Genomic DNA, 14341 nt, shown 5'->3' on the forward strand with positions numbered 1-14341 from the left:
CCCACCAGCATGGGCTGGGCAGACAGAGGCTGCCAAGTCCACAGATTAGAGTGCAGGGTGGGACAGCTTCAGGAAAGGAAAGGGTTTGGGGGGGCATGGACCTACAAAGGAAGATCAGAGAACAAGAGACACAGAGGCCTCACACTTGGATAAAGACTCTGAATGGTCTATGCGTGGACCAGCCCGGCAGGCACGGAAGAAACTCTGTGTGGATGTGCCTCTGCAGAGAGGGCTAGACGGTGGGGACTTTGATTCCTGGCTGGCATATTTGAATTTGTGATAGGCAACAGGTCAGGAGGAATGCTTTGGGAAGATACGGCGGATGGTTAGATGACTGGCAGGGAGAGATAGGAGAGAAAAGTTTTGGAACCAACTTCAAAACAAAAGAAAAATATTGTAGTGTGAATCAAATCAAGATAGGCGCATTTCACCAGTAATGAAGACAAAATGTTTTTACATTTTCTGACAACAGAAGGTGTTTACATCCTTGTAAACTCACTACCCCAGATGGTAAAATAAATCATAAATTATAAAGAACTTCACTTTGTCTTATACAAAAATAAATTCAAAATAGACCTACAGACATGCAAAAACCTTGTGTGCAAATAAAATAAGCATACGCTTTTTAAAAAATATACACATTGGCCCCAAAACAGACACTCAGATCAATGGAACATAATAAAGAACCCAGAAATGGACCCACAAACGTATGGCCAACTAATCTTTGACAAAGGAAAGAATATCCAATGGAATAAAGACAGTGTCTTCAGCAAATGGTGCTGGGGAAACTGGACAGCGACATGCAGAAAAATGAACCTGGACCACTTTCTTACACCATACACAAAAATAAACTCAAAATGGATGAAAGACCTAAATGTAAGACAGGAAGTCATCAAAATCATAGAGGACAAAGCAGGAAAAACCTCTTTGATCTTGGCTGCAGCAACTTCTGACTCAACACGTCTCCGGAGGCAAGTGAAACAAAAGCAAAAATGAACTATTGGGACCTCATCAGAATAAAAAGCTTCTTCACACAGAAGGAAACAATCAGCAAAACTAAAAGGCAACCGACAGAATGGGAGAAGATATTTGCAAACAACATATCAGATAAAGGCTTAGTATCCAAAATCTATAAAGAACTTACCAAACTCAACTCCCAAAAAACAAATAATCCAGTGAAGAAATGAGAAAAAGACATGAATAGACACTTCTCCAAAGAAGACATCCAGATGGCCAACTGACACATGAAAAAATGCTCCACATCACTCATCATCAGGGAAATACAAATCAAAACCACAACGAGATACCACCTCACACCTGTCAGAATGGCTAAGAGATGCTGGCGACAAGAGATGCTGGTGAGGATGTGGAGAAAGAGGATCTCTTTTGCACTGCTGGTGGGAATGCAAGCTGGTGAAGCCACTCTGGAAAACAGTATGGAGGTTCCTCAACAAGTTAAAAATAGAACTACCCTAGGACCCAGCAATTGCACTACTAGGCATTTATCCAAGGGATAAAGGTGTGCTGTTTCGAAAGGACACATGCACCCTCATGTTTATAGCAGCACTATCAACAATAGCCGAAGTATGGAAAGAGCCCAAATGTCCATCGATGGATGAATGGATAAAGAAGATGTGGTATATATACAATGGAGTATTACTCAGCAATCAAAAAGAATGAAATCTTGCCATTTGCAACTACATGGATGGAACTAGAGGGTATTATGCTAAGTGAACTTAGAGAAAGACAAATATCATATGACTTCACTCATACAAGGACTTATAGACACAGAACAGATGAACATAAGGGTAGAGAAGCAAAAATAATATAAAAGCAGGGAGGGGAACAAAACAGAAGAGACTCTTAAATATGGAGAACAAACAGAGGGTTACTGAAGGGGTTGTGGGAGGGGGGATGGGCTAAATGGGTAAGGGGCATTAAGGAATCTACTCCTGAAATCATTGTTGCACTATATGCTAACTAACTTGAATGTAAATTAATAAAAAAAGTATAAAAGTCTCTGTCCTGCCAAATATATGTATATATATATGCATATATATATGTGTGTGTATATATATATATATATGTCTGGTTTGCATGATGGAACTGATCACATGTGTATGTCTCTGTGTCACTGGTACATCTTCTAAAACTTGAATATTAGGATGGAAATTATATATTAAAAGTAAAGTAATACTTAATATATTTTAATAGTTTTCTATTCAGGATATGCAAACTATTTCATTTTATTTTCAACTATTTCAGTTTTCAAAAGCTGAAAAGTTCCATCTCAGCTGGCCGACCTGAACACCATTATTATAATATTTACACAATAAAAATGGACAGGAACAGTCAAGAGCACAATGCCAATCCAAAACTGAGTTTAATCTGATCATCCTTCTCAGAATACTGGCCCTTTTTATTCTCTACAGAAACTTATTTTCAGTTATAAACCATGTTATTTCATCTTAGAATATAAATGTGCAGAGTAACACTGTATCTTGAGTGCAAAGATCTTCAGTCATCAGGACAAATCAGAGGTAATAACTGGTAAGCTTTCTCCTTGTTCAGGGATGGATGAGATCCCACCTCTGCATGGAACACCCAGGAAACTCACGACTTGTACATTCCACTGACAAGAATATTCTACCTCATACTGTTGTCACATTTTAGGGCATATCTTACATCCCAACTAGGATGCCAAGATTTTAAGCAACATGTAATAAACTCCTTAGTGTTTCAGTCCAGATCTTACATGGTGCTTTTTACAGAAAGAGCCTCAAAAACATGAGTAGCTTGACTGTTAACTTATGAGTGAAGAGAGAGGCATGTCGACACATCAGATATGCCCACTTTCTCACATGCTAACACTTTACGGTCACTTTCAGAGTCAACAAAAATTAGAGTCCACAAGCTCAAGAAAGTCATATTTTGAAGTCACATTATTAGCCAAGGAATCCTCAAAGATTATCTCCTACTCACTGCTCATCTTTACTGAGTGGACAGACTCATGGATGCTAGTTACACCCTCCAAAGGGAACCCACACCTGTCTTTACATGCCACATGTTCCCTCCCTTAGGACTTGCCAGTACCTCTTTAATCAGATCTCTATAAAGTCAAGGGAGAAAGCTTTATGAACCATAACCTATTATTACACAGTTCCCAATATTACCATATGGATTTATTTCAGGAACAGAAATCTCACATTTGCCCCTTAGAGGTTTTTTTAGTTAATGCTAGGTCACGAGGGAAAATCTGGGGGAGAAATTCTCTGTTCTGCAGGGGTTCTTGCACTAAGTGTTGTGTCCTAAAGGAGAAACTGAGCAATAGTGTTACTACACTCACTGGCGGAGCTGATGGAAGAATGCAGGCACTGGCCAGAACCTAGCAGCTCTCTGTCACCAGCTCTGGAAATGAGAGCACACTCCAGCCTAACACCCTAACATGTGCTTCAATCTGCAGTGGAAGGAAGAGAGAATCCTGGTCTGGAGACACACATACTCGGGTCTGACTCAGACGCAGCGTCACTCATGGCCAATTTTGCTACATATAGGTTCTGACTTCAATCACTGACTGCTCTTACATTTTTGTGGCTTCTAGATGCCTACAGTGACTCTCATCCATGCCAAGCCACTGGGTTACAAGCCTGGCTTGTGTCCTGTGGTTGAACCTTGCATAGTGGACTCACAAGCTACATCTTCCTTTTGGGCTCATAGCACCTGATAGACCTTAGCTATTTCCAGAGCTGACCCACTCCACCCTCCTGCCCTGCAGTGACCACATAGCAAGGGCACAAGTTGGGCCCAGGGACAGAGGGAAAGAACAACTTCAGGCTACACTGGATTTCCCCAAAGCAGCTCTCTTTAAGAACCTATGCTCAGGGGCGCCTGGGTGGCTCAGTCGGTTAAGCATCCGACTTCAGCTCAGGTCGTGATCTCACGGTCCAGGAGTTCAAGTCCCGCGTCGGGCTCTGTGCTGACAGCTCAGAGACTGGAGCCTGCTTTGGATTCTGTGTCTCCCACTCTCTCTGCCCCTACCCTGCTCATGCTCTGTCTCTCCCTGTCTCAAAAATAAATACAACATTAAAAAAAATTTTTAAAAAGAACCTATGCTCAGAGGTGAAAAGAGGTTACCCAGAAGTTGTTCAACATTGATTGATCATGAGCACATCTAGAACAGACACTGTGAGGAAACATGAAAGAGAAGGAAGAAGAGACCCCCCCTATGTCGGGACCTTACATGCTTTTAGTGGAGCAAACACCTTAGGTCTCATCACATGACAGTTTCATCAGGAGTCAGCAGGTACTGGACTCCTGAGCTGGGCCTCTGCTTGGTTCTTACAAGATACTACCACACTGGACGTCTGTCCTGCATCCAGAAGCCTGAGGAGGTTCTCAAGCTACAGTGTGCCATGCCACACCCCCCTGAGGGCCTAATTCAGTAGGTCTCAGGAATACCCATGCATCTGGGTTCTCCAAAGATCGATAAAGGCGTCTGATGTGAAGACTGGCTCAAGTACTAAATATTTAGTATTTTGCAAACGTGACCTGCCAGCACTTGGTTTCTCTTTCCCTATTTGCTTCACTTCTTCTTCTCCCCCATTCTAATGCTATAGTCAGGATTAAAACCCCTAGCCCTTTTTCATAATGAAAAGTACTAGATATAACTCAAGGAATGTCATGAAAAGTAAAGCAAATAAAAAGTGTTAGCATCTCACTGCAGGTTAAAATGCAATGTAATGATGCAAATCTGATGGAATTTTTCTATAAATTCCCCTCAAATACTGAAAGCACACACCAAGAATAGAAAGGGTAGCAGAAGATTTGGTACCATGGGTAAAGATGATCGCCTGAAGCCACCAGCCTCCATGCCAACAGCTGCTTGGTCAAGCAAGCCCACGCAGGCTCCTCTGGGCATTGTCAGAGTCAGGTAGAACATGATTAAGGGGTTTCACCATCTCCTCCAACATGCTGCCTGATCCACCACTTTCATGCACCACATTAAAATGGATTCCTCAAACCTGATCCTTGGGCGGGCATGTGCTAATACAAAGAAAGACTAGTACCTGCTATTTAGTATGTGCATGTGGCTTCCAATGCCCGTTAGGTGTACAACTCACTGAGTCTTCCAACAACCCAGGGAGGTAGGTATGGTAGTTTCCCCCACTTTACAAGTGAAGATCCTGAAGCACAGAGAAACTGAGTGACTTGCCCAAGGTCACAGAGCAGGGAGATGGTAGCACTGACTTTCAAACCCAGGTAGTCCAGCCCCAGAGCACACATTCTGAATTACAAAGGCTTCGATGGGTTTTATGTTATTTTCCAGCAAGACCTACAATCAAGTAAGTGGGTATTCTATCTGGGCAAATGATTTCCTTTTAATTAATTCTCTTAAGTGTTCACTCCTTACAAAAATGTACAACAGTTAGTGGTTCACCTTGGAAAACAGTTCCACGGGTGCCGCTATAGCCTTCTGTTCTGTCAAGTACTGCTCCCAAGACCAAGCTTCCTGTGCAGCCACTGAGGGGACTGGAAAAGAAAACACAGTGACTTTTCTTGAAACAATTAGTGACAAAAGAATAATATTTAATTGAAGATAAACCCAACAAGCAGGCTGATTAGTTAAATAAACAAATACATAAATAAAACCTGTATCTCTTACTTTCTGTGAGCATTTAGTAAAATCATCTAACAGTCCACCTACAGATTCTCTTGTTTTTTTTTTTTTATTTTTTTTTTTTAACGTTTATTTTATTTTTGAGACAGAGAGAGGCAGAGCATGAACAGGGGAGGGGCAGAGAGAGAGGGAGACACAGAATCTGAAACAGGGTCCAGGCTCCGAGCTGTCAGCACAGAGCCTGACGCGGGGCTTGAACTCACGGACCGTGAGATTGTGACCTGAGCCGAAGTCGGACGCTTAACCCATCGAGACACCCAGGCGCCCCAGCTTTTCCTGTTTTAGAGCAGGCCTGTGAATGTATCTCACCCTCAATAAATGGGTAAATGGGTAGCCTATTACTCTTCTCAAAGAAGAGTCAACAGCTACAGGTTTTCTACAGCATGATTTGGTCCATTTTAAGGTGAATGCCCTGAAAATATCTTTATAATCTCCTTTCATTTTCACACCTCTTTGTGGGGTGAAGGTCGACAGGCACTACCTGTTGGAAGGCAAGGTGGAAATATATGCCAAACGCCTTAAAAATTATTTGTATGTCTTGAACCAGCAATTCTGCTTCCAGGAATCTGTCTTAATACGATTACAGCAAATATGCCCAAGGGGCAAACACAAGGTTTTTTTATACTAGGACTCCTCATAATAATGAAACATTGGAAACAAACCAAAGGTCCACCAAGAGAGGGCTAATTAAATGCATTGTGCAGACGTGTCATTTTAACAATAAGCTATAATATTATAGAAGATTAATGGCAGAGAAAGACTATGTTAATGATACACTACTAGTGGGGGGAAAATAAACAGCAGTTCAGAAAACGAAATGATCCTTTTTGGTAAAGTATGTAATGGAAATAAGACTAAAATTATGTAAATCAAAATCATAAATGAAGTCATCTTCAGCTGCCAGGATTACAGCTTCTTCCCAATTTATTCTGCACTTCGCTTCTCTGCTTTCCAAATTTTCTAGATCAATAGCTATCCAATGTAATTCAATAAAAATATATTTTTAAATAATAAAAATCTGCTGAAAAGGATTGATAATTGTTTTAAGTTTATATTCTACGTCCCAGTCATTCTCCCTCTAGGATTAATAAGCTAAGGAAGGAGTCATGATAACAGTTGATAGTAAATATACATCACAACATTATTACAGCAAAAACACAAAATAGTATTAATATGGGAGAAGGGTTAAATAGATTATAATACATATACATATATACATATGCACATGACCTACATATGATTATGAAGTTGTCAAAAAGTATATTTTTTAAGTAACAAAATGTCTTTAGAATTCTCTAGGTTAAGTAAAAACCAAAGTCAGGCCATAAGCCATAAAACATATTAATTATATTATCCTAAATTTTAAAATATAAATAATGACATATATTAAGACATTCATTTATTCAACATATTTATAAAGCACCTTCTTTGTGCTAGGCACTATGCATAGATATGTGTACACACACACAAACACACATGCATAGGAAAGCAATTGAAAAGAAACAGCAAAATATTCATAGTGGCTATATGTGGGCGGTGAGATTAACATAAATATTTTTCCTTGTTTGTTGCCTTCTACTGTTTTAAAATTCTCTGCAAATATTATTACCATGCACATACACACACATGCACACCCGCACACACAAACACACACTCATATGCACACATCCTGGAAAAGAGTGGTCAAAAATGCTATGTAAGCTTTAACATTTATCTTGCCGTAAAATGTTCCTGAAGAAGGTACAGATGGTAAAAGGTCAGAACTGCATGAGCACAGGTAGTGACAGGTGGTAAGATGCACCTCTAAGTCAAACATTTCAAACCTCTCAAGACAATAAAGCACCCTGATGGAATAACAAACTCTCAAGACAATAAAGCACCCTGATGGAATAACAAACATAAAAATCCGTCAAGTTGCACAAGAAGAATTCATGTAGACTTTTAATCACTTAAAAAATATTTGATGAGCCTTCCTTTATGTAACAAGTGTGCTGTCTGCCAAAACAGAAATATAACCCAGTCCCTGGTCCAGTAGATGAAAAATAAACAATATATACTATTTATCCTTTGATATATACATATATATAATTGACAAAAAGGGAATAATTTAATCTCAGATTACAAAGAAAATACATCAATTCAGAATTTAAAAACAGACACAGAGTATGTATATACATTAGCATTTACTAGTTCTCAATCACAACACACTAATATGTCCTTGCTAAGAAATACACTTACTAAAGCATGAGAATTTTGAAAAGCATTTTAATCATCAAATAAGGCTAACAGAATCATCATCAATGGATTTTCTTGCTTTTTTTGAAAATAATGGGACATTACAGTGTGATTTCCATCAAGGAGCTTACAGTCTGTTCAACCATTATAGCACTTACAAGTTTACTGCCATCTCTACCACAATATGTGATATTTTATTTTTCTAAATAGAGAAAGCAATTTGACAAACCCTGAAGATTCCCTAGTAAGATTATTCAACATCTCTATTTTCACATAAGCACTTTACTACATTACAATTATATGCTTTACAAAAAAAATTACAGCAGTGTTGTCTCTAAAGCAAATATAGATACCTCATTTTCTACAACAGCTGTGTTCTTAAAAAGATTGTGTGTAATTTCTCAATTTAATCATATTTCCCATTGTTATATATCATCATTTCACCGGAAGTAAATCACATCTAAGATCTTCTTGTATGATCACATAAGTCTATAATAACCCTTTTAAATTTTATCAGAAAAAGAAAACATGATATAAAAAATAACAACTTTCAATGAATTAAATATTTCGTAAAGCAAGAGAACTACTCAGCAACACAGTGCCTGCCAGTGAGATGAAGAAATACCATGTTGGTCTGCTCCTGGGGGCCCACAGGCAGGCCTCGCATCATCACTGACTCTAGGCGACGTACACCAGCTGAAAGAAACGAGTTTGCTTACTTAGAATTAGCAGGTAAGCTCCTTAAAAGAAAGAATCTCACTGATCCTATCTATCACTGTGTCCCTGGGCTATAACCACGCTTGACCATAAATATTTGCTTAATGAATTAAAGGCTGCTGACATGATGCTTTTGGCTTTAAAAATGAATTCAAAGGTATCTATTGTGACCAACTCATTTCCCAGTTTCCTGGAGAGAAGAAACCAATTATGAAACAGCACTGCTGCAGGCACCAAATTTTCTTTATTTTTTATGTAACTTTCTTGAACATACTACAGATACGACATTCATTTTATAGAGTATTAGATATGCACACAGGTTAGTAAATCCTAAATTTTATTTTTCACTATACACAGTGGCTACAGCAAAATGTTCCAATTATTACTCTTCTGCTAAACATTACTAATGTACAATATATATTTGATTGTACATTCCCTGTCACTTAATACACACCTATTATATGCCAAATGCCAAATTAGGGTGTGTGTGTACATGCACATGTACATGACATAAGTGTATATGTGTGAATGTACATGTTTAGATTTATTCCTTATAATATTGAATATCAGATTTATAATCTCATTTTATACTTATACGAAACAGGCTTACAGAGGTCACACATCTAGAAAAATCTGAATTAAAACAGAATTTCTAGCCCATGCACTCCCATTATATAATATTGCTTCACTTTAGTATACACAGTGAAGACACAGCAGAAATGCCTATTAAATTAATAACTTTTGGGGGACTTAAGTGGCTCAGTCGGTTAAGTGTCTTACTCTTGATTTCAGCTCAGGTCATGATCTCACAGAGGTGAGATCTAGCCCCGTGTTGGACTCTGCACTGAGCGTGGAGCCTGCTTAATATTCTCTTCCTTCCTCTCCCTCTGCCCCTACCATGCTTGCTCTCTCTCTCTCCCCCTCAACAAATAAATAAAAATTTATTAACAAGTAACTTTTAAATTTAAAAACACCATAAAATTAAGTCCACAGGGAAATTAATAAGCTCACCCATTCATGGTGGCTTTGTAAAATTGAATAAAACTTTTGAAAGTCATGTTGACAATACATACAAGCATACCTGGGAGATATTGTAGGTTCAGTTCCAGACCACCGTAATAAAGGAAATATTGCAATACAGCAGTCAAATGAGCGTTTTGGTTTCCCAGTATATACATAAGTTATGTTTATACTATACTGTAGTCTACTAGTGTGCAATAGCATTATGTCCTAAAAAACAATATTACATAATCTAATTTGAAAATATATTATTGATTAAAAACTGCTGTCCTCTGACCTTCCAGTGAGTCATAATCTTTTTGTTGGTGGAGGGTCTTGCCTCAATGTTGTGGCTACTGAGTGATCAGAGTGGTGGTTGCTGAAGGTTGCAGTGGCTGTGGCAGTTTCTTAAAATAAGACAATTAAGTTCACTACATTGATTGACTCTTCCTTTCATTTGAATGCTTAGGGGTGGCAGTAGGGTTATTAACTGGCCTGATTTTAATCCCTGTTGTGTCTCAGGGAATAGGGAGGCCCGAAGAGAGAAAGAGAGGGTAACAGCTGGTAAGTGGAGCAGTCAGAGCACACACAACATCTATCAATTAAGTTCACCATGTTATACGGGTGCAGTTCACGGTGCCCCAAAACAGTTACAACAGTACAAATATAATAATAATGAAAAAGTGAAAATATTGTGAGAATTACCAAAATGTGACACAAAGACACGAAGTCAGCAAATGCTGTCGGAAAAATAGCACCAAAAGACTTGCTTGATACATGGTTGCCACAAACCTTCAATGTGTAAAAAAAAAAAAAAAACCAGTATCTGTAAAGCACAATACAGCAAGGTATACCTGTATTTATAACCAAAAATAAGGTGTTAATATTTGATGATCAACTCATCCCAACTTTAACATTATTCTAAAAAAATGCAAAAGGAATTTTTAAAAAGCCCTTACAACAGTACAAAGTTGGAAAAAATCTAAATATCCAACAACAGAGGTCAAATAAATTACAATTATGATGACCACACGACATAACTTTTGCAAATCTCAAATTAAGCACAGTTTCAGCACAGTTTATACGCACTTCAGCATGAGAATGTATGTTTTTACATATGAATAAAAAAAAACATAAGAAAACAAAGAAATGAAGATGGCTGGGTTAAGGCAGTGAGATTTGTCAAGTGGTATAAGACAAGGGCTGACAGATTCAGCCAGTAAAGTACCAAGCACTTTTTAAATCTTCAGTTTATTACTTACATTGACAGCAAAAAGGAAAAGCAATTAAAGGACCCAGCTCCCATGTCCCTTGCACAGGGTGACACTGAGACAAAGGGTCCAGATACTGCAGCATGGGTGCTCACATACCCTGTTCCTGGAGAACCCATTTCATGCTGCCCTTGTGCACTTGTACAATCAGCAGCTCTACCCTGGGGGGAGGTGACACAAAAAGACTCAAGCCTCATGGGAACCTGGGAGGAACAAGAAACTATCACTACGGCCTCCTGGGGGTGGCCTCCTCCAAGCAGCACCTCGAGAGCCTCTTGTGTTCTCATGGGCCAGAAGGATCAGAGAGCACTCTCAGACTGAGATCACCTGCAGGTAAGCCTCATCTACCTGGCCAAATGGGTATGTACAGGGTCCCCAAGACACCACGGCAGAGCCATCCTCCAAACAAGGGGATGCATTTGGCTCTTAAAAATAAACACAACACTTTCCCTTCTGTGGAAATAAGCAGGGCCATCTCTCTTTCTCTGAGCAGTACTAGGCAGTGTGTGTGTGTGTGTGTGTGTGTGTGCACACGCGCGCGCACGTGCGTGTGTGCGTACGCATGCGCGCACGTGCAGCACATATACTTTCTTATCAAGCAAAGAAGATTCCCTCTCCTTATCTGCATATCCATGCTGTTTGGTTTACATGGCCTCAGCCAAATTTGCAGAAAGCCAAAACCCACAGCACTTGCTTCATTAAAAGCAGTAATTTGTGCGTGCCAACATGACACATTTATACTTTACCACCTCACTAAATTTTGCTTTGTTCTTCTACGTACACCTTGAGGTTTGTTGGCTTCTTCATCAGATTAGCAAGAGCAAAGACTGGAAATTGAAGGCAAAGAATATAGAAAAAAAGCCTGAAAAAACTTCACAGGGGTAGAAGTGACTGTGTTATTTGTCATACTTTGACAGCGTGCCCCCTCCCCTTTTTTTTAACCACAGCCATGAACCAGTGTCCTCCTCCACTGACCATAATCATTTTTCTTGCCTGCGACCCCAGGGCCAAGCCTATCGGAACCATCAGCAAGAATGGGTGGATGAGAATAACCACACTGGGTCCAGCCAGAGCTGCCAGCAGATGATTCACAGTGGGGGTCAGCTCCAGAAAGGATGGTCCAGGGAGGGCAGTGTTGGCAGAGGATTCAACTTGGGAAAGTGGAATAGGAGAGTCAACTGCTGAGAAAAACAAGTCTAGCGGGGTGACAAAGTAAAAGAGCTAAGCGGAACACAAGTCACAAGTCAAGGAAAGGCAGGGTCAGTGCATGGACAAGTTGAAGACTGGGACAATGACTCCTTTTCTTAATCATGAATGAATGCATGGGTACACTTCACTGAGTCAGGCCGTGTCCTTACAGAGAGCAGAAGACAGGGCCACTAGAGTTTTAGCTCTCGGAAGTACTCCTTTTATGAAGTGCTCATGACATCTAATAGGATCAGCAGCAATATCACCCTCATAAAAGGGGGTTGATCATGCACTGAGTATCCTCTATCCCAGACCAGATACCTTAACCTTGAGATATATTTTCAATTCTGTAAACCACAGCTGTCTCCTACTTCATCACTTCAGATCTGGAGTTCTGAATAATTGAGTTTACTGAAATCAATAAAAAACCTTTACTTTGTATGGAAACTCTTCAGATGGGCATTCTTCCACCTGCATGTTAGCATTTTTGTCATCAACTCTTCTTATAAAAATCCATGACGTAAAAAGTGTAGCATGCTAGTGAAATATGGAAAGAAGCCCTAGTTGTCATCTGATGCTGTGATGCTTTCAAACTTTAAATTTCTCTTTAGCATGACCCCATTTTTTCCTTACAAAAATATCCTATTAGGAGCCCTGATATTAGAAACCCCCCAAGTGCAACTGATCTGGATGCTCCACGCTCAAACCACTCAGGCTCCCATTTGTCCCGCTCAGAGGCCGCAGACTGAAAAATCACTGATAGATGAACGCCTCACTTTGGCAATAGGAACTTCCAGTCTTAGGAAACTGCACAATATTTATTAGTAATTCTCTGAGCTAAAATTAAAAATGGTAAGGAGTAAAGAATGAATAAATTATCATTTTTAAGGATAGAACCACATAAATCCTAAGGCTCGTGTCACAGAACAATACCTTTTTAACTTCATTAGCCATAAACATAACACTTCACACCAATATTCCAACTTCGTTTCAAAAGATAAGCTGCATACAGCTCCATCAGGCCACAATTTGGAATATGTGAGAGAAACAACTGTCAGTAGCAACCAACCCATCTTACTACACATTGATGTAAGTAATGTCTTCTTTTGTGGTACCAACTGGAATGAGACAGTTTTCCTCATGTTAGCAGCTTATCACTGCTGGGTAACAACCCTTGAAGTAGGAGCTTCCTGAATATACCCACACTTGCCAAGCGCCTGCAGTTTAATAATTCCGCCATGCCACTTGTCCACGCTCTGCTAAAACATTTTTCACCTGTACACCCAGGCTGCTTCTCATTTCAGTACAACTGAACTCAGGGGTCATTTCCTGCTCATTTCCCTAGACAAAGCAGGTCCCAAGTGCTGGGAGATATACTAGGAGCTTGACTCCTGTCCTCACATGGCATTTACTCGGGTTGAGGAGACATGCAAACAGACAAATGTCACCCCCAACCTGACATATGCAGGACTCCATGTTTTGGTGAACAAATAAGAAGACATGAGTACTAATAGGCACTAGTTAGGAAACCCAAACAACGTGTCTGGGGACAAGATGAAGAAGGATTAATTATGAACAGGGAAAGCTTCCTGGAGACCACTGCTTTCTGAGGCAAACAGAAATTCAGCAGGCGATCCAGGAAGGAGCAGCAGGACCAAAGCAAGAGAAGCTGGCAAGCGGGGAGCTGCTTCTACAAATGCCAGAGTCTGGTGTCCACTAACATAAAGCTCACAGGGGTCCACGGAACAGAAGGCTAGAATGCTGGATTGCAAGGAGGCAAAAATACGATCAGGAAAGCTCCTGAAAGTCTAAGGAGCCTTATCTCTATTCTTATGGTTTACAGAAGCATCAGAGATGTCTGAATGGAAAATGGTATTATCAGAACTCACTAACCAGTGCTAGGCAAGGATGAAGCAGATGCGCGGGATGGAGACCACAGACTGACAACAGATTTGGCAAGAGAGAGTGTGGATGTTCCCTAAATAAAGGTGGAGATGAAACTGGGGGACAATGGTGAAATAAAATTGACAGGCTACAGCAAACAACTGCTTGAGGTGGGGTGGTATAGGGAGAAGGCTAAGATGATCTTGCGGTTCAGTCCTGGGTACCCAGAGAGTAGCAAACTGAGGGAGCATCACAGGATGTTGTAGAAAAAAAGGGATTATTTTCAGAGATGCTGAATTTTAGGTAACTGGAATAATCTGGGTGAACATATCCAAAAAAAGACAGGTCCAAATTTTTCAGAAAGAGGCAA

General features: G+C 40.0%; 1 protein-coding gene across 4 annotated transcripts in view; it reads right to left on the reverse strand.

Annotated features, from left to right (window-relative positions):
• L3MBTL4 (L3MBTL histone methyl-lysine binding protein 4) overlaps positions 1-14341 on the reverse strand; it is a 359374-nt gene that overhangs the window by 293742 nt on the left and 51291 nt on the right. For all 4 annotated transcript variants that reach the window (XM_040479355.1, XM_040479359.1, XM_040479357.1 and 1 more), the window contains one exon: positions 5438-5529. In XM_040479355.1, the coding sequence (XP_040335289.1) occupies positions 5438-5529 (92 nt within the window). The remainder of the gene's footprint in view (positions 1-5437; positions 5530-14341) is intronic.

This window comes from Herpailurus yagouaroundi, unplaced genomic scaffold, assembly GCF_014898765.1.
Source record: "Herpailurus yagouaroundi ecotype Mexico unplaced genomic scaffold, PumYag 142, whole genome shotgun sequence".
NCBI lineage: Eukaryota > Metazoa > Chordata > Mammalia > Carnivora > Felidae > Herpailurus > Herpailurus yagouaroundi.